The sequence below is a fragment of the Labrus mixtus genome, chromosome 6 (assembly GCF_963584025.1).
Source record: "Labrus mixtus chromosome 6, fLabMix1.1, whole genome shotgun sequence".
In the NCBI taxonomy this organism is placed as follows: Eukaryota; Metazoa; Chordata; class Actinopteri; order Labriformes; family Labridae; genus Labrus; species Labrus mixtus.
The window spans coordinates 14,508,914-14,529,207 of NC_083617.1; the positions used below are offsets into that span (position 1 = coordinate 14,508,914).

General features: G+C 37.6%; 1 protein-coding gene across 4 annotated transcripts in view; it reads right to left on the bottom strand.

Annotated features, from left to right (window-relative positions):
• Positions 1-20,294, bottom strand: part of kcnh1a (potassium voltage-gated channel, subfamily H (eag-related), member 1a) — a 41,517-nt gene that overhangs the window by 19,805 nt on the left and 1,418 nt on the right. Inside the window, exons 2-9 of one of the 4 annotated variants that reach the window (XM_061040170.1) lie at positions 17,842-17,868; positions 15,578-15,701; positions 11,345-11,451; positions 10,844-10,972; positions 9,082-9,200; positions 7,572-7,964; positions 4,496-4,522; positions 1,575-1,732 (exon numbers count right to left, since the gene is read on the bottom strand). In XM_061040170.1, coding sequence (XP_060896153.1) covers positions 1,575-1,732; positions 4,496-4,522; positions 7,572-7,964; positions 9,082-9,200; positions 10,844-10,972; positions 11,345-11,451; positions 15,578-15,701; positions 17,842-17,868 — 1,084 coding nt within the window. The remainder of the gene's footprint in view (positions 1-1,574; positions 1,733-4,495; positions 4,523-7,571; positions 7,965-9,081; positions 9,201-10,843; positions 10,973-11,344; positions 11,452-15,577; positions 15,702-17,841; positions 17,869-20,294) is intronic. The other 3 variants (XM_061040173.1, XM_061040171.1, XM_061040174.1) reach the window with 3 other exon arrangements.

The window sequence follows — 20,294 nt, forward strand, 5'->3', positions numbered from 1 at the left end:
CCGTCAGTCGGTCCATCCATCCAGCCAACCATCCATCTCAGGGAATCTTGACATTCCCAGCAGCTTAATTGCTTGAGTCTGTCATTTTGTTGTAAAAACCAGCTTGGGAAAAATCCAACACATTATGAATTAACAGCTGAGAAAGCAGAAAATTCTGATTTATTTCCTGTTTTTTTTCCCTTCCTCTGTGACTGTTTTGGATTTACACTGTTGTGCTGAGCATGCAAAAGGAATCAATCCTATAAATGTCCGTTATGAAATGCATTAGCCCCCTCCCATCATAGAATCACAGGATGTATGTCTCCCAGCGGTAATCACTTAAAATTCCCGAAGAATTAAAACTGAGCAGTATTTCACAAGAGGAAAGTCACAGAAAAAATCTGAGAAATTAAGTGGGTTTTTTTTTTTTTTTTTTTATCAGAGAGGGTTTATTTACTACCCTGGTGATCATGTTGATGATGGTTTCACTTTTCTCAATTTGACAGCGTGGCCCTGTGTGTGACCATGGAAACCAAAGAAACCACACGACAGGAAACAAGGAGCTACAGGAGCTATTTATATTACTTTGGAGTCTGTTTTTTGGAGCAATGCCAGTTTCATTCATTCATCTTTTATTATACTGTCTGGGCAAATAAAACAATGTTTATGATATCGGTTAGAGCCTCTTGTGTGTTTCGGCTGCCTCAAGGTTTGTGAACAACGTTTGTGAACATAGTTGAAATCTTGTAGACAGAAAAAAAAGGTTCTGCTTATTTTCCATTGATTATAGCTAGATTACAAGGATGTGTTATCCTTTGAGGAAAAGGTCAAGCGTTTGCCATGTCATGTCATCAATAAGAAAAATCTGCTTGGTCTGTGCATAAAAACGTTTAAACGTATTTATTTTGTGTAAGTGAAATATGTAGTAATCTATCAAAATCATCCACAAAGTTAAGATTTGAAAATTATCAAACTGATAACCACTTTTAGTATGCAGGAAAAACATTCATGATGGTATCGGTGTCAGTGTGTGTTTGTGTTTAGACATTCTTATAAACAAGCACAAGACATGATGGAAACTTAACGCTTCCCTCAGTCTACCCCCCCTGTAGAGTAGCTGATCTGATTAGACTTCAGAGGCCAACACTCCATAAATTTGCATACTAATGAGGCTCAACAAATTCTTGTCAAACCATTACAACTCTTTGTGGCTCTACCAAAAACATGCAGTTTTAATCATGAAACAAGCATGTTGACAGAAAGTTCACTGCTAATGAATGCACAAATTACCTTAATAAATGACCTTTCCATGTTAATTTGCTCTACTGTAAATGTCAGTCATAGTTTAATAGCAGTCTATCAGAATTTGATATGTAATTTATTTGCATTATTTTAACACTCTATTATCACATGTGGCAGTTTTTTAAATCTTTTTTATTGTTTGACATTTTTATGTATAAATAAACTAGAAAAAATGATGAGACAGGGTGCAGAGAAGTTGAAATAGGGGAAGATGATACTCGATTACAACCAAGGGAAAAGGTAAGACATTTTTTTTTTTTTAAGTGAAAAAAAAAAAAATGTCATGAACATACCAAATGCAGGCCAGCCAGTGAGCAGCCAGGCCAAAAACACACACCAGCAGGACCAGTACAGCCGCCCCATACTCAATGTAGTGATCCAGTTTACGAGCAACCCGACCCAGACGGAGAAGCCGCACCACCTTCAAAGAGCTGAAGAGACTGCTGATCCCCTGAAACAGGAATAAAAGCGCAAAGAGACAAAAAAGAGAGGAAGACATCAGAAACACTTTGTAACATATTAATTTATGTATGAAGTAAATGTTTACAGAAATCTTAACCTGTAGTACTTTTACATACAGTTAGCCTTTAATATAAAGGCATTAATGACCACTTTGATCTAATTCATGACTTCATACAAAATGTAATGTACTTGTAAGCAGCTAAAAGGTATTTTAATTACTTAAGTAATTTGTGATAATATATTACAGTGTTCTATATCCAGTTCATTATTTTTGTATTTTATGAACCACGTAAATGCCTCTATACTTTCTTAATGTTGATGTAAAATGCTTCCCATGCAGTCTTCTTGTATCTCTTAAGAGTATATTTCTGCTCTTTGTGTAAGAACAGTCACAAATGTGAGTAATTATGTTTTTATTTTCCTATTTCATTTTTTCTTTTTTTTAGATGATTTTGCCGCTGTAATCCTGAGATTCATCAAACATTAGAATAAGGTGACAGCTCTTAGTAAAAAATGAAACTTTAAATCTTAGCGATATTGTGATGATTTGATTCTATACGAGTACCAACAACAAACATCTGGGAAATATTCTTCCTTGTTTTTATCAGGCTCTCCCTACCTGCCAAATCAGATATTAAACCAAAAATAGAGAATATAAACACTTTGAGACAAACACAAGATTCAAAGTGTTAACATTGATATATATTTTTTACATTTACCATTTCTGTGCAACATGACAATTTTACAAGCAGCAGTGACATAACAAGGAGCCAAATGTCTACTCAGCTAGAAACATCCACTCAGTGATCCAAACAGACAATCCCATCAGTTTGCTGGTGGTCGTGTGTATGTGTGTGTGTGTGTGTGTGTGTGTGTGTGTGTGCGTGTGCGTGTGCGTGTGCGTGTGTGTGTGTGCACGCGCGCGCGCGTGTGTGTGCGTGTGTGTGTGCGCGCGCGTGTGTGTGAGTGTGCGTGTGAGTGTGCGTGTGTGTGTGTGTGTGTGTGTGTGTGTGTGTGTGTGTGTGTGTGTGTGTGTGTGTGTGTTTGGAGGGATATTGATTTAGTTAATGTGCTGTTGTGTGCAATCCGAGTACGACTGCAGTGCTCACTGTCACTTGATCTGATCCAGCTGCCTGCCAGACACCTCAGCTTCTCTAAAATCTCTTTACAGAGCTGAGCTCCAACACAACTCAGTTAGCAGTGCAATACCGCTGTTAAGTCCTTCTGCAAACTCTACAAACACAAGTTCAGGAGGTATGACCATCACTTACAGGATTTTTAGGGAATCTAACTCGAGAAAGGTTTTTTTGCTGCTTGATAAAAGGCTTATTTGCTTTCTTGTACAAAGCTAAATGAGACTGGATAGCTGGTAGGCTATGCAGAATACGAAGCTGAAGTAAACATGACAAGCAAAAAAAGAAAGAGCTTCCAAATTTAAAACCACATCTTGCTCTATACCTAAACCTGATCAGGCCCTAAAAGCCCTGGAAATCCCATGCGTTAACAGCCTGACTAAAACCATTATTTGAGTCTTAATAACCTGTGTCTTTATTGCCACACACTGTACGGGGATGACTTTCTTTTTTTTTTTACAACTTGTCTGTTTTTATGATATGAAGGCTAAGATTTATCCGTAATTAGAACATGTCTGAGTTCACTGACAGGTAAGCATGTTTTAGCTTTTGCCTGGAGGCTTAAGGTCTGCCTCAGCTCCTCTATATTGCCTGTTTCTAGATTGACTGAAAGTTTGACGAGACAGCATTTTCAATATGGCGGCTGCCATCAGTGGGAATCAAAAGTCAGCTTTAGAAACCAATCGTTGATGTCACTGGGACTACGTCAATGTTTTAAACAGTGTATATGTGTTAATTTAGAGTCCCTTGAGTATTTACTTTCTTTTCACAAGTAAGATAAGTAGATTGATTCCAGAGCTGTTAGCTTAGCCTAGCATTGTTATCCTGGGCTCTCATCTCCTACATAGCATGTTTCCTTAATGTCTGATGATAAAGTAAGGCAATTTTAATATTTAATTCAGTAGATATTTTACATATTGGTCCCTTAACTGTTGTTTGCGCTTAGCTCATTGTTTGTAAACTGTTTCTCAATCATGTAATGTTTATTTATAACCTGTTCTGCTGCCCTCTTGGTCAGGTCACCCTAGTGAAAGAGATCTCAATGGGTTAATTCTCCTTAGACAGAATAAGACACTCAGGAAAACAAGCATTTAAAAAGGTTGCTTGAAGAAGAAGGGGCTTTTAAAAATATGCTGCACACTTTGTTCAAAACTCCCTTTGTGTAGGCATTATTTCAGTGCCCGGATGACTTTTTGAATTTTTAAATATCTCATAGCTGCTGTGTATTTGTCACAAATGACATGTAACCGCTGACTAGAGGACTGAATCAGCTCTCATGCAGCTTTAATGAAGCTGTAATTCATTTTCAAAGTGTAGAGCACAATCAGATTGTTGTCATCTCCAGGCAATGAAGAGCCTTAGCAACAGAAAAAAAAAATAAGCAGGCAGCACAAATCTTAACTTGCTTTCTGTGACATTTACTTCACGCAATAATGCTTCTGCTGTCGTACTCTCATCCAGCACAGCAGCTGAGTTGTCGGTGCAGGAGTGAATGGGGATGTGTAGTGCGTTTTGTAAGAGCTTTCATGGAGGGTGGATATAACGTTTTTGTCGGGTGTAAAGGTGTGTCTACAAGTCAAAAGAAAACACAAAACTACTCTAATCAAACTGAAGCCTACTTGGGTGACAGCTCGGTGATTCCAATTCTTCCCATCACGTCCCATGCATGAATACAGGCAGAGGAGGAAGGTGGGGGGGGGATGGGTGGACCATGCAAACAGAATGGAGGGATGCAAAAGAAGAAAAAATACACAAATAAGACAGAAAATCAGAAGTAAGCAATGAATTAACACATAATTAAGAGATCAAAAAAAGCATCTAATTTGTGTTTGTACAGCATGTGTATGACAAAAGCATGCCATTCTGTACCAGGCTTTTCTTAGAACACATGGACAGCAATAACAATGGGTTTGTTTGCTGTTGTTGTTTTTGGTAAGTAGATTTTAAAAACTGAAATGACACAAATACTGTGAAGTTCAATCAGTCTCAAGTTGATGTACGGCGCTTTGAAATTGCCAAGAATAACTTTGACAGCCGCTCCTCCTTAATGATCTCCTCGCCCCTGTTTGGAAACCTGTTGGGGGGGAAACAGCCATCAAAGTTATTCATGTCTGTCGTTAAGGTCTGCAGTGGCAGCAAAGATGTTTCAGTGCCAGGTTTAATAACACAAGCAATTGTTTACCCGCTCTCATTTACCCCTGCCATGGATTGCCTCACAGCAATCTGGAACATATTGGAGTCGCTGAGATGATGCAGAGACAAGCTGGAGGATGATCCTGGAAGCGGGTGGTCATATGGCAGGAATGGATGTCGCTGTACAGTAAATGTGTTCATAACCTTATCCCAGGCTCAATGTACACTCCAGCCTCACAGTCATAGAAAACAAAAGTATGGTGTTGTGATTTAAGGGTTTAGGGCTGAAAATAACTATTGTTTTCACTACTGATGTTTTTTTTCTTCCACTAAGGTGAATGAAGTTAAATGAATGAAGTTGTTTATAAAATTATCCAAAGCTTAACCCAAGATTCTGACATTTCAAAAGCACGAGTTAACCTCTTGGTATTTTTCTGCTAAAAGTGCATCATCTATTCCGTCTGCTCACTCAACTCTGAAGTTAGAGAATTTTAATTGTTCTCAACATGTTGAGTGCATTATGGGAGATTTTCTAGGGCCGAAACAAACATTTACAACCAATCTGCCTATTGATATTTTGGTTACCAGTGGAGTGTTTGGCCTTACTTGGTGATAATGATATGAGTAGTTTTTCTACATGTGGGTCCCTTAAGGAGATTAAGTCCTTCTGATGCTTTTACACTGCTTGACTGATCAACAGGTAATGATGGTAACAGACATGCAGCAATACAACTGCAGGAGAAAAGAAGACTGCTAACAAGTGAGCGTATGGAGCGTAGGTGTATATGATGCAGGGAAAATCAGCTTTGATGGTCTTTTATTATTGTTACATTGCTTAGACCTACAGAATACACACAATGTTTTTTCTTCTTTTTTTTTTACAGAAACTTAACAGGTCTCCCTTAATAAAAAAATCATAGTTTGAATTTTCAAATTATAGAAGTGCATATCACAATTTCCTTTGCTCAAACTGACAAACTTGATTATTTATTTTTTTGCCCAATCAAAAGTTTTAATGCCCCAAGACATTTATTGTGACAGTCTGCGGTTAATATGATGCATTACTTTGTCTCCAGAAAGAAAAGACATGCTCTTTAGATAGCTTCACAAACTCATATGACTTCTTATTTATTTATGAATCTGTACTCCCCCCCCCCCCCACAAGATCAGATAACACCAGAGCTACCCTTTAAATCCCAAAAGGCGGTTGTTTCTTCCCTCTGCTGACCCCTAACTCTCTGTCGCCCCGGCCAGTTGAACTTGTCAGCGTTCAGGATGCTGAAGCCTTGAAAGACTAGAAAGGGCCAAAAATGCTTGACCTGCACATAAAACTCAAGGCTCCACGCCACCAAAATGTCTATTTTTTTAAAGCATTACCACAGCATTTCTTATTCCTCTGTATTGTATGAGCTGCCCCTCAGAGCTCTCAATGTGACGCACAACACCGCTAAACGCTACTGCAGCATTTTTACATGGACACGCTGTCGCAATAACACACACACATCATGAGGCGTGACACATTTAAGCACATGCGGGCTAATACAAACACAAGCAAGGATGCATTATTATAATGAAATCCAGCAAGTGCAGGATCCTGAGGCTCCATTTTATTATTGTGTGTATGAGTGTGTGAGAGTGTTTGTGTGTGTGTTTTAAGTGTGTGGAAAATGCTCCTTATACATAAAGGAGCTGGACCTGATTCAGAAGCACCATGGAGGTGTTTTCATTCAGATAGTGACATATAAGAAGCTGGCTCTTTTTCTAAATAGATTTCATCAGCAAACTTTAAAGTAATAAGCATTCATTTGAGTTATTTTCCCTTCAATGACACACCTAAAGGTGAGAAATGTATGAACTAAAAATAGACAACCTCCCAAAGGGGATGTAAAAAGAGAGAAAAGCTTAAAAATCCTTCCACAAAACCACACAGTCTAATTTATTCACATATAAAATAAGTAGATGGCAGCACTTAAAACAAACTCAAAATGCAGGTTTGAAAACACAACACCGCTTAGTTTTTAATCACAGCAGGATTTCCCATGATTCAGTGCTTTTGTCAGCTGTCATAAGGTGTTAATGGTTTTAAGGCATCAGTGACAAAGCAGAGGACTGCAGAGTGGCTCAGTTTAATAATGTAACACTCCTTCCCCCAATTAAAATGTGCCAATTATCTCGAGATCCTGTGATAGCTCTCCAGCACACACTGCCTCATTATGGTCCAACATTTATTTATTCACAAACAAGCATATTATTATGCCGCTCCTTTTTTCCCTGACACTATAAAAAAAATTAAAAAAAAAAAAAGGTGTACAGGATGGGATGCAGGGTGCTTTAAAATGTGGTTCAGGCTTGAATGGAAACAAATGTAATGTGTCATCCTCCTTAGAAACTGATCACCTCTTGGATTTTAAGTAAATTAGAGGCAAAACCCTGATAGCAAAGCTTTCAAAGATGTGTTTTTAAAGAGAAATTCTCAAATGTAACAGCAACAACATATCAATAGCTGTCTCTTTCCAGCTCTATGTACCAGTTCAAGCACAAACACAGAACCAGCGATCTCACCTCATCGACGTTCTCAAAGGCGTTGATGACGTCATACGGCAGGCAGGACAGCAGGTCGATAACAAACCAGGTCTTCAGGTAGTTCATCCGTATCAGCTTGGGGTCCGAGATGACCTCGCCGGCGGGTCCTACAAACGTGGTGTGAAAGTTTAAAACAATATCCACCAAGAAGATGACGTCCACGATGCTGTCCACCACCAGCCACGTCACGTTGTTCTGCTTGGTCTTGAAGGAGACGTTGTAGGGTACCATGATGGCTGTGTAGAAGGTGAGGATGAGGATGACCCAGTCCCATGTTGTTTTGAAGAGGCAGTAGTGCAGGATGATGTGAGGAGGAGTTTTGGGGGTCTCCTGCTTATACTGAGGTAGGATATCTGAGCCCAGCTGCAGAACCTGCCAAAAGAAGAGGCACATGGATAAATATAGAGCAGGAGGCAAACAATTCTAGTCCCTCCATTTGCATTTTTGGGGGGGATAGTTGCAATAATATTTAAATTCAAATCCTCAAAATGACTAAATCGTAAAAAATATAAAAAATGTATTGCAACTAAATGCAACTATGGTAAATATCTTTTTCTAAATACTTTTTATTTGATAGTTTTGAAGAAAAACAACATTAACTGTCAGAATGAGCATATATACATTTGTATATGGTTTGTATAGAAGATCTACCTATAAGTGCATCATCTATACAGGCATGGATAAATATTTCTGTTAGTTCATTCTACGACAGAGAAGAAGAGTGAGCAAAAAGGAAGGGAAAAATAAAAATAAAAGAATAAAACTATGGTAAATACCGTTACCAAAAAAGGCTGCGGATGACTTAAATTCGAACAAAATACGCTTTATTTTCAGATAAAAATGTGCACCTGGTACTTGAAGCAACAAAATCCTTTTTAAGTTTCAAATCAGTCAAAATAGCACGCACACAATTTGAAGTGTGTTGAATGTTAAAACTTCAAAAGAGAATCTCGATGGGATTACATTTACAGTGTTCAATTCATTATGTTACATAGAAAACGTATTATTATACCACAGTTGCAATTTTTTGTTTATTTATTTATTTTGTCCATTAACATGTTCGCAATAAAGATCTCAATCAATAAATCACTGATTTTCTTCTGCAGTGCCACTAGCTGTGGGATGACTATCTCACTGCTTGATGACTTTTTGAATTGAGCACTGGCACACATCAGTGACTGAATTTCTGGTTCTCTGAAAAGTTTGCAACACAGCTTCTCATTGACCAAAAGATTCAACACAAAGCATCATGGGAATAACAAGAGGTAGGCTTAACAGTTTTCAGTGAAGAAAAAATCAGTAAAGAAGTCGAAAACTGGATTTATCACTACTGATTTACCTTACTGTAATAAGTCTCAGAGAAGACACGTCTTATAAGGCCAAACAATTCCAGAAAGAGAAACAGTCACCCTGGAGCTCTTGTCAGAACAGCACAGTTGTATGCTTAACAGCAAAAAAGAAGTCTCTAGCATGCAGCGTTCCTCCATACCTCAGCTAAACGAGAGTGCTTGGTAACGTTCTCCCCTTTGTGCACTGTGGGCTGCAGCTGCTGTAAGACTCCTCTGCTGCTTGTTAGAGCTCGAGTCAGTCGGGCAAACTTTCCCCAACCTGAGGATTAGAAACACAGTCAGGAAGCCCAGACTTTGACAGGCTGTTTTTTAAAAAACGTTTTCTTAGGACTGGATTTTTCCTGGGGGCAAACAGCATGTTTGTGAGGCTTGTGGGAGTTGTGAAAACGCTCGTAGAATCAGGGTCTGAAAATGATCTTTTTGGTATTGAACAATTACAAAGCACGTGATAAGTGAGCTTATCAGACCGTATTATTATTATTGCTCAGGTACGTTGAACAACAAGGGCTTCAAAAGGCCTTGCAAAAGCAGCAAAAGCCATTTTTAACTTTAACTAAATGTGTCCCATCATTGTGATAACCAAGAAAAATGTCCTAAAGCACATTGAAAAAACAATGGACAAACATAGAAGTCTAAACTTATATGTTTCCCTTTTGACTCTATAATTAGTATTAAACCCCAGACTGCAGTTTCCTCTACCTTTTTTGTTGTTGCGTTGTATGTTGGGTTGCTGCATCAACCACTGGCTGCATTTAGTCACTTCAGGGTTTGTCTTGGTGTTAACACTGGAACTTTATGTGTTTCTTGGAGTAGCTTCATAACTCAAGCAGTTACTCTCAGGAAATCTTTTTGCCAGATTATGCCAGTGGGCAACAACCCATTTTAGAGAAACTGCACCCAATACAACATATTCACTTTGTGGACATTTCCCTCTGATCTCATGCTCAGCGTGTGAAATTACATTTCTTCAGTGAAATTTCTTCTTGATGATCAACAGGTCAAATCAGACAGTAGAATAAAATTATAATATTTAGTAACTCAAGGTATCAGCAGCTAAGACACACAAGTGCTACCTTTAGCATTCCATTCCTAGCTTACATTACGGTTTACCATCTGAGATTTAACACCTTTCCTACTGTATCATGTGATATCATCAAACAGTAATGTAAGCTATGAAGTCGTTGAATTTTAAAGTCGGCTGATATTTGGTTGTAACTTCATGTTTTGCCTGATAAGCCTCTAGATTTACACTACACATTGTTTTTGTCCTTCCAGTTCATAGGCATTCCCAAAGCATTGAAATGATAAAGACTTCATACATTTGTACAGTTTGCAAACCTGGAATAATGACAGCATTGAGCTTTTTATCTGCTTTCCAGTGTGTGACATCAGAGTAATATGGCCGCTGTGTGAATATGGTGAATAAATGTGAAGTATTTGCTGATGCAATAACCTTCAGCAGAGCAGACTTGATTTCATAATTTAACTCTCTGTATTTGTTTCTTTATGTCTGTTGTCTAACACTTGCACTACTGCATGTTCTATCTTAAACACTCCCTCAGTGAATAACTTTGTCTGTGTTGTGTAAGCATAAAACATGCTTTTTTTTGTCTGAGTGGGATAGTTGCCAGAGCAGATGAACAAGGCAGAGTCAAATGATGACCTAAACGAGACTAATGTAACCTCTGCACCGTTTCATAAGCACCACATACACAGATTTAGATCAAACATCTGCTTCATAATGTGACAGATGTGTATTGAGCCAAGTGAAGTATGGTGTATGTTTCTTTACTTTTCCTTTTTTCATTCACTCCGAGGTGGAATGTAATTTCGTCAGTTTCAGTAAAGAAACCCTTTTTTTTTTTTTTTTTGCTACAAGGCACTTCATTTAATGACTCTGACCTTTGGAAGAATCGTCTTCAATGGGCTGTTTAAAGGCTGTGATGTCACTGAAGGTGCAGAGAAACAGGACCACTTTCTCTTGTTCATTTCTTATAGGAGCGATCTTCACGAAAAACCAAACTGGAGTCCCTGAAAATGTACACAAAAAAAGACACACTTTTGCTGCATTATCCACTTATTTTTAGAGATATGATGAGTGGGCACAGAAAGCTTGATGACATAGTGTAAACCAAAGTGTCGTCGACTTCCTGTAACACCTGCAAGCAGGGGAAGTTCACACCTGCAAGTGGAAACAAACACAGCACCACATCCTGTATATTCTGGGGAAGATTTCTCTGGTCTCGCTCTGAACCAATTAGCACTTTTCTACAGAGGTAGAAATGCTCTGGTTCTGCCTTTGAACTCCACTGTACCTTACATCCACTGAATATATTTGCACTTCAAGAGAGTAGAACTTTACATTTTTCTTCCTTTCCCTCGCATATGGCACAGAACACTTACTGTTTTTCTTGTACATAAGGATTTCAAAGGAGTTCATCTCATAATTCTCAAACGTAAACCGCACTTTTTCCGTCGTGTCCTTGTCCGTGAGCTCCCCGTACATGAAGCTGGAAAACACAGAGGGACATTTTTTTTAAAAAGATTTTAAAGACAAAGGAAGGCACATTCATCATGCATGCTCATACTTTCATTAACACAGTGCTGAGGAAAGCTAGAATGTATAAACCCCTTAACACGGCAGCTGCAAACACCCCTTTGGTTTCGTTGTAGTTTCTCCTCCTGTTTTTTTTTATTGCTTTTTCTACACATTTTTACAGTTTTAATCCCATGTGTTCATTGAAATGCATATTTTCTGCAAATAACTGAACATAGGAAATTATATATATTTAGAGTTGAACTTAAACTAGACAGACCAGTAAATGATAGCTACTAAGAGACCTCCAGAGAGTTTCACTGCAGAACTGGCGGTATTAAATATAGAGTGGAAGCAGATTAAAGCTCACTGAAATGTATCCTGAAAGCATTAAAAAGATAAATGCAGCCTGGTGTCTAATTGACCAAATGCAAAGTGCCTTACGAAAACAAATTAAACCCGAGGACAGGTCAAACATCCATGAGCGCATTAAACCGTGCGGCAGAGACATTCATCTCACTTTGCTATAATGCCACCCTCGCTGCCAGCCTGTTCAGGCATGATCTAAAAATAACTCAGAGTTTGTTATGAAATACTAAAGGGAGGCTAAATTTAATGAGACTACGTTCTGAAGCTGTAGAGACTTTTTTTTTATACCAAAGCTTGATGTAATATTACCGAGGTTATTTTTGTCTTCTTCTCTGAATGGCTAAGAATGTGTCTCTCCTCAAGGAAAACAGTACATCACAAATTCTCATCATGTCTGAAAAAGTCCCACAGGTTTGTCACAGAATGTTTACGGGATTCAGTATAGAAAAAAAACCCCACATATACATAATTAAATAGACAACAAACATAAAGTATATGCAGTTTAGTTGGCGATAACATCTTTGATCCGCATGCTTCTGAAGGAGGAGAGGCTCAGATACATGACATCTACACTCTGGGGAAATGAGAGTACATTTTATGTTTGAGTCATCCTCAGAACCATCAAACGTCCAAACCATCTGAATGTTTTATGGGCTGATAATCACGCTCACAAAGTTGTTTTATGTTTTTTTTTTTAAAACATCAGTCCAAATGAGTCAAGCTATAGAAGAATATTTGAAGACTTATGACAGAATGCACTGATACTAGAGCCCGACTGATTCATTGGCCAGCTGATAATATCGGCCGATGTTAGCATATCCTCTAACCATCGGTATCTGCTGATTTATCGCAGATATGTGCCGATATTACTAGATTTATTCACCAGTCATATTGCATTTCATTTGAGTAATACTGTATTACATTTAAAGGGATAACACATGAAAGTCTGTAGTGATTACCTGACAGTACGGTGAACTCTGTGAATCCAAACTTGACTTATGCCGGTTTTATTTGTGTCTGTTAAAATGACCACTGTGATGCCCCAGTAGTGTCTTCACTACACTTCTTGGAGGTGTGTCTCTAACCTGTGGCTTCATTGCAGCTCACTAATTAGAGTAACTCAGCAAACCTTGGCCCAGTGTGCTGAAGTTACTTAAGCTCCTGCAGTCTCTCACACATACACTCTCTGTCTCTCTCTCTCTCTCTCTCTCTCTCTCTCTCCGCTGGGACCCGCTCCACAGGTATACTGTATTTTTGGTTTGAGAATGTTATGTAATGTACTTTTTGTTATGTTTGCATTTTGCAACAACTACCCACACACACCTACTCATGCACGTCACACACCACTGACTTTTCTCACCTACACACCTCATTGTAAATATATTATTTGGTGTACTTGGGTTTATAAAGATTTGTTTGACATATTTGGTTAATAACGTATTGTTTGTTTATCTAATTTGGTCTGATTTGGTTGAATAAAGAATTAGTTAAAACTTAAACATGGTGTTTTTTCCCCATTTTGTTTTTACTTCCTGAGCCAGGTCATGACATCATCACCGCTGATCACCATCAGATTAGCTGATTACAGATTCATAAATTCCTTGCATCACAGCAAACACAAATAAAGGTTTGAACATATTCCCAACCAATCATAGTAAGACATTTTCAATGACTCAATGACAACACGTTTCGCAGATGTCAAGGACGAGTTGATTGTCCTATAGTTCAACATTGTACACATCTTTAACTTCATATGGAGGGCAAATAAAATGTCATCGATTGACTCAGGTCATCACCCTGTGTCAGTGGAGTTGGGCTATAGCTAGGCTGTGTGGTCTGATACCACCATGAGCAGGCTTTAAGCTAAATATTCAGCTTCAGTTTTATTTTTTACTTTGGGGCTTTTTAAATCTTTATTACAGAGATAGGACAGTGGATAGTCAGAAATCAGGGAGAGAGAAAGTGGGGAATGACATTTGGTAAACGAGCCACAAGTCTGATTGGATGCTTCACAGTAGCATCTGTACATGGGGCGCAAAAACTAACCACTCGGCCACCGGCGCCCACAGCTTCATTGTTAAGGGTGACGGATGATGCCATTAGTTGTTCTGGTATTGGCCTTGTCCTGGAATAAGGGACTCATCAAACTATCACAGAGCATCCTCTGTAGACAAGGAATTGATGCAATAAATCCATCAAGTGTACCAGTATATTTATTGTACTTATAATGATAACCTCCTTTAGATCTTTTATCAGTCATACATTCAATTAAGAGACAACCTCCTTCTTTTATCATTATTTTTTTTATCATATTCGGATTTTTGATCACTGTTTTTGGTTATGTTGTTTAATACTGTTTCCATGTTTCCCCACTGCCTCAAGAAAAGGGTACAAAAGACTTGTTAGCTCGCTTTCATTTACAATAGTCATGAAATTTACGGTAGTATTTATACATTTATACGGATGTCAAACACTGTGAGAAGATTCTAGGTCTGTTTTCCTTTCTTTTTAAAAGCACTTAATCTAATCCGTTTAGCCACCTAAAAATAAACCTGAAGCAAATCTTCACACTCTGTTCAATATTTCTATTGGCAAGTGTTCTGAAGCTTATGCTCAGGGACCCAAGGGTCTAAATCAGTAATAGCCGCGGTGCTGGCTGTGGCAAACTCCATCTCCCACAACACACGAAATCTCCCACGGCTCTTAAATCTGGCAGCACCAACTGTTTCCATGTCATCCTATTAAAACAGACATGCTGATTACAGGCAATAAAAGCACTAGTCTAGAAGTTGTTCATCGGAGAACAAATACTTCTCATTTAAAGAGTTCAGTTTGTGGCTTTATGTGAACAGTTAATGAGACAGAACCTCAGGCAAACTGTCTAAAGTTTCACTGCTGCAGTCATTGAAGTGGAAGCAATTTCAGCTGTTACAACCTGATTACATCACAGATTTGTGTCAAAGCTATCTGCTGAAATTACTCTTAAATTATGGGACTATCATGCAAGTGGTATTCACACTATCCTCTACATAGCAGAATACAATTTTACATTCACTTGTGATGATAAGATGCCAGTCTGGAGGGAGTAAGTCGATTCAGGGGCTCCTAACAATAATTAATTTAAAAAAGATCTTTTTTTGTCAATATTAATCATTAGTATGGCAAACCCATAGAGGAATGACACCTGTATCCACACTTTGAGCCTTAAGGTCACTATATAATATTGAAAGCGAGTCCAAAGATTGAAGGTTACTCTGTGGCTCCCAGATCAGTTGGTCGGTCGGCACTCCCCCCCATCTTAAATGTCTGAAAACCATGAGATGAATTGGTCCGAAATTTGGCACAGACATTCATGGTTCTCAGAGGATGAATACTAAAAAAACATTCACAAAGGGACATTTACTTAAATGCCAGAATCATGTTGCAAGTATAATCCCCAAAAACCGACAACTGTTTTGACATGACATTTTTGTACATATTGAAGAAAATCTTTTCCTCTTTTACTTTGATCAAGATATCCAGCTGAAATGTCATCAGCCTCAGCTGATAAATTATATTATAAAGCTATGACTAAATAAAATGTTGTAATCCTGTATCATAAAGAAGGCTTTGTTGGTTTTGGGGTTTATGTGACCAATAAACTTGAAAGTGAATACATTTGTGAAACAGTTTCCCCTTCCTCTCTAATCCTGACCCATCTGTACTAAAAACACCCCAACACTCTGGCCTACCTGCAGGTGCTGCTTTTCTGCATCACCTCAGCTCTGTGGTACCCCGACAACTTGCAGAAACCGTCATTGCTGTAGACAATGGGCCAGTCCACTATCTGAGCGTTTCCCAGGACAAAGTTGGTATCTGTTTGAAAGTAAACGGCAAAGAGAAGGGGCACATAACTGGAGGGGGTGAAGCATTTCCTAAAAACAACAATACAATAACACATATAAAATATAGGGTTTGTTGGGAAAGGGTTTAATCTCATCACATTTGATCTATTTCAAAGTCAGGGTTTTAGTCAAATTGCATAAAGGGAAAACATAACATTTTATAGATGTAATGAAAAAAATACAGCTAAGAAGCAGATAAAGGGGGAACTGAGTATTTGACGATTTTGACTGTCTAACCTTAAAATGGTACTATCAGAAAGACATGACAAGTGTTTAGGTGACTAGGAAATACCTCCTTCAGTATATTTGTTAACATTAACTGTGTAATTGATGGCCAATACTTCAGGAAAGAATAAAACGTTGAAAAAAAGAGGGCTTCTGCAGTTATATTTGGCCATTTGTTGGCAGGTCATTTTAAATATCAGGGGGCAATTAGTGACTTACTGAATGTTTATATGAAAGGTTATCTCCTCCTCATGGCTACACAACCTGGTAGTCCCATTATGTAGTTACAGACTCTTTTTTTTTTTAAATCAATAATCATGTTAGAAATGAATCTGTCTTCTAATGTTTCCTCTATCATTAAAAAGATTAAGTAACACTGCCTTTAGGAGACACTTAAGACACTATAAAGATTTTCATTAGTGTCCGTGATGGTCTACAGCCCATTACACACTCTTCACTGGGAAGTTTTTCTCATGTAAAAACTATCTAAAATATTTTCTTTAATTAGCAGTTGCTTGATAGTTGACAACTTTTTGTGAATAGAGTATCAGATGTGTTGGGGGTGTGTGTGTGTGTGTGTGTGTGTGTGTGTGTGTGTGTGTAAGTGTGTGTGTGTGTGGGGGGGGGGGGGGGGGGGTACTAGTTAGTACTTGTGTTTGCCATTTAAAAGTCTAATATGTATAACAGTGATTATTAAGATAAAGTAGTAAGCATGGTCTATAAGTATTAATGTGTGCTGTCATCAAATTTTAAATGTCACAGAGAGGAGTTCATTAGTTCTCATATGGCTTAATTTCCATATTTAAATGTTAGCAGGGCCTCCAAGCAAAATGCATTAATGGCATGAATGTTAATAAACCTAAACAATCATTGAATTTCATTTCATCTACACTTTGTTGGTCTCTTTTGCTTTGATAGCATTTTAAAATCTCAGCCACGACATGATATCTAAACATATTCTCATGTTGAATAAATGTTTGTTTCAAATACCTGATCAACACATTTGAAGGTAGGGACTTAAATTAAAATTATTGGTCTCATTATGATTATGATTACAACATGAAAACAGACCATTTATATTTCAAACAATTGTGCTGTGTGCTGTGACTGATTTGATTATTCATTTGCACATCAGCATGTTTGGATTTTACATTATAAATGAAATTCAAATTATTGAGAGACATTTTTTATTATGTAAAAACTTGTTTTTATTCTATAGCTTGGGGCAAAAGCTTCCATATCTCAAACTTTTTTAATTTTTATTTCATAAAAGCAAAATTTATAAGTAAAACAAAATCAAATCTATTCACACAATTTTCGCAAAAGGAAAAAGGAATAGATGTGATGATTTGAAATGGGACAGGAGAAATGATGATAACTGGGTATAAAACCTAGAAAACACCTTGCTATGCATTCAACAATGTGACAACACCGGGGGTGAAAGAGCAGAAGGAATTAAAAGATCTGACACACAAAACATACAGAAATGCTATTTTCATAACACATATGAACACACACATACACACCCACACACATACAAACATTTATTTGATCACGCCAAAATGAAATACATTGAAATGACAACCAAAAGCATGAGAAGATTGATAGAATATAATGCACGAGACGTTCCATGCCAACGTGTTATTTTACAATGATCAGACAAACTCTGAGTTATCTTCTGAGTTAATAAGAATTAGGTCCAAAAAGTTATGCTTGTTATTAGTCCTGGATTTGCTGTGTTGCAGCAACTTCTCACCAACATTTTAATCAAGTTAATTCATTTATGTGTGACTTTGTAAATTAACACCATTTGGTATAGAACATTTAGAAGTACATTACAAAGAAGTAGAGAAAACATGAGCACATCAAACTAAACTTTGTAGTACCTGTCTGTCTATGTGACAGTGTCCAAACTGAAATATTTAAAAAAAGGAAAGAAAGTTAACATATTGCAGTGAGAGACATTTTTAAAAATCAGAAAATAAGATGGGAAGTGTCAAGCAAAAGAGAAACAGGTGTCTTCAGCAAGCAGGTGAAGTTGAAAATACTCACATTGTGAATCTAACCTGATTGAATGCTAACATCTAAAAACGTGCCAACTTGGCTGAGTCATTCAATTAGTACAAAATACTAAATAATTAGGCATTAGGAAAATAGGTGTTATAGTTACTGTAGACTGAAACTGCATTTATTCGTTGTCGGACCAAAGTGACAACAAAAAGGAGAAACAAAAGATACACAACTATTGCCTGTTGCAGCTAATTCTTTAGCATACATTAGCTCATGTAGACATCTAGCAGGGTTGTGGTGACTTAGTCATGTGTTTATTTAAATCTTTATTATGAATAAACTCCTATATTAACTCTACTTAGCTGTTTTTTTTTTTGTTCTCTTGCAACTACTGAGAGAATATATAAATCAAAACAAATTTTCTTCATGGCTAACATTAAGTGGAAAACGTGTTCTGTTGTTTGGGGCTGGGCAGGAAGTTAAAAATTAAAACAGCCTTCAATTGCAAACAGAAATTTAAAACTGACCTTTCCATTGGAGTAGCTACATTAAACAAGAAGGTTTTAGCAGTTGGTTGCTGTTTTTGACAGGAAAAGGCTCTAAAATCCCACTTTACACTCACTAGTTAGCATCATACGACAAAGCTAGCGACTAGCTGCTGACTAAGCATACAGCAGCTAAGAAGCCTGACATTCTTCCTTCAGGAGATTGGAAACTGAAAGACATTTATATAAGACTAAATTCAGCAGTTGGCAAGACAAAAATCTCCAAGTGCTTCTTTTACGTTTATTATAGTGAGCACAGAGAGATAAGACGGTCTTGCTTATTTGTGACTCTCAAGTACAGTACTGTTTGTTTTCATGAATAAAGTCCAGTTTTGATGCTGTTTTGTGAATCCAATCAAGTATAAGTGCTTGATCGTATATCAGATTCCTTTTTCGGGATTCCTATCACCTATTATTGATTATCAATTAATCAAATCTAGATCCTCTCCAAAATGTGATGGGTGCTTCCATGGCTTTCACTCCAACATCACACAAAGTTCACTGAAAATTATGCCACACAAATGAATGGAACTTAACATAACCTTGAAAGATAATCAAATTTTGACATGAAGTCTTTCATACCAGCTTTAAAGGTGATATGTCGTAATTATGTTTTCTACTTGTTATTGCTGCTCCACACATAATGAGACCAGTACTGCAAGTATGTTGTTAATAATCAGTTCCTTCATCTGACAAAATAACTTTGTCTTGTCTACCTACTTTTCTGCATGTCACCTTTCAATAATACAGCTTTGCAGCTTCATGATAGCCTATAATAAGTCAAATTTTGAGGCCCACTTAAAAATGTATTTTGAGGATTTAAGCGGTTGCAGGTGTCAGATATGTATTCCAAGAGCAGCTTAGTTTGCACATTTTTCTACATTTTATGGAGATTTCCTTTTTCTAGGTACCCTGGATTGTCCGTCTTTGTTCTGTGACATTATTTACTGACACTCAGATGAAACACAGAAATCATTATTAGTGAAATAAGTTTAAACTGTGCAGCATTTTCTGCTTTGGTCCAGACTAAAAATATTTCAATAACTATTTGTTGAATGCCATGAAATGTTGTGGAGACATTTCTGAGTCTCCGGAGGATGAAAAAACTGAAGACTTTGGAAGAAAGTGAAGTTAATCTTAAAAAGTGTCATCAAAATGTAGCGCAAAGGGATATTTAAAAACGAATGACTACACAAAAGGAATATCTCATTGTGTGTGATCACACCACCACTGCAAATCACTTCAGCTTCTCACTGCGTCCTAGTGATTAAAGTCGTGACTCCATTATTTAGAAGATATTTACTTAACACTAATCAGCAGATTGCCAAAGGTCATAAGAAAAACATATGCATTGGTTTAGAGGGTGAGTTTTTTTAATAGACATCATTAAGCGTAAGGATCCAGTTCTTCACACTGATCTTGTAAAGGGCTTGTTCTGGAGAGAAGCGCTCACCCTTCATGAACAAGTTGTTCCCTTCTGTCACAACACATTTTAATGTAGCTATGTGCAACTGGGCCAGGCTAACTGTGAGGCCCTTGGAGTGCACAGAAACACACACACGCACGCACGCACGCACGCACGCACACACACACACACACACACACACACACACACACACACACACACACACACACACACACACACACACACACACACTGTTCTTGCACTTCTAAATACAATTTCTTACTTAAACCAAACCTCAAAAAATAAAGAAGTCACTATAGCTTAAGCCAGATAATTAGCTTGTGTGCATCAAACATTGTGTCTGAATGTGGTTCAAGAC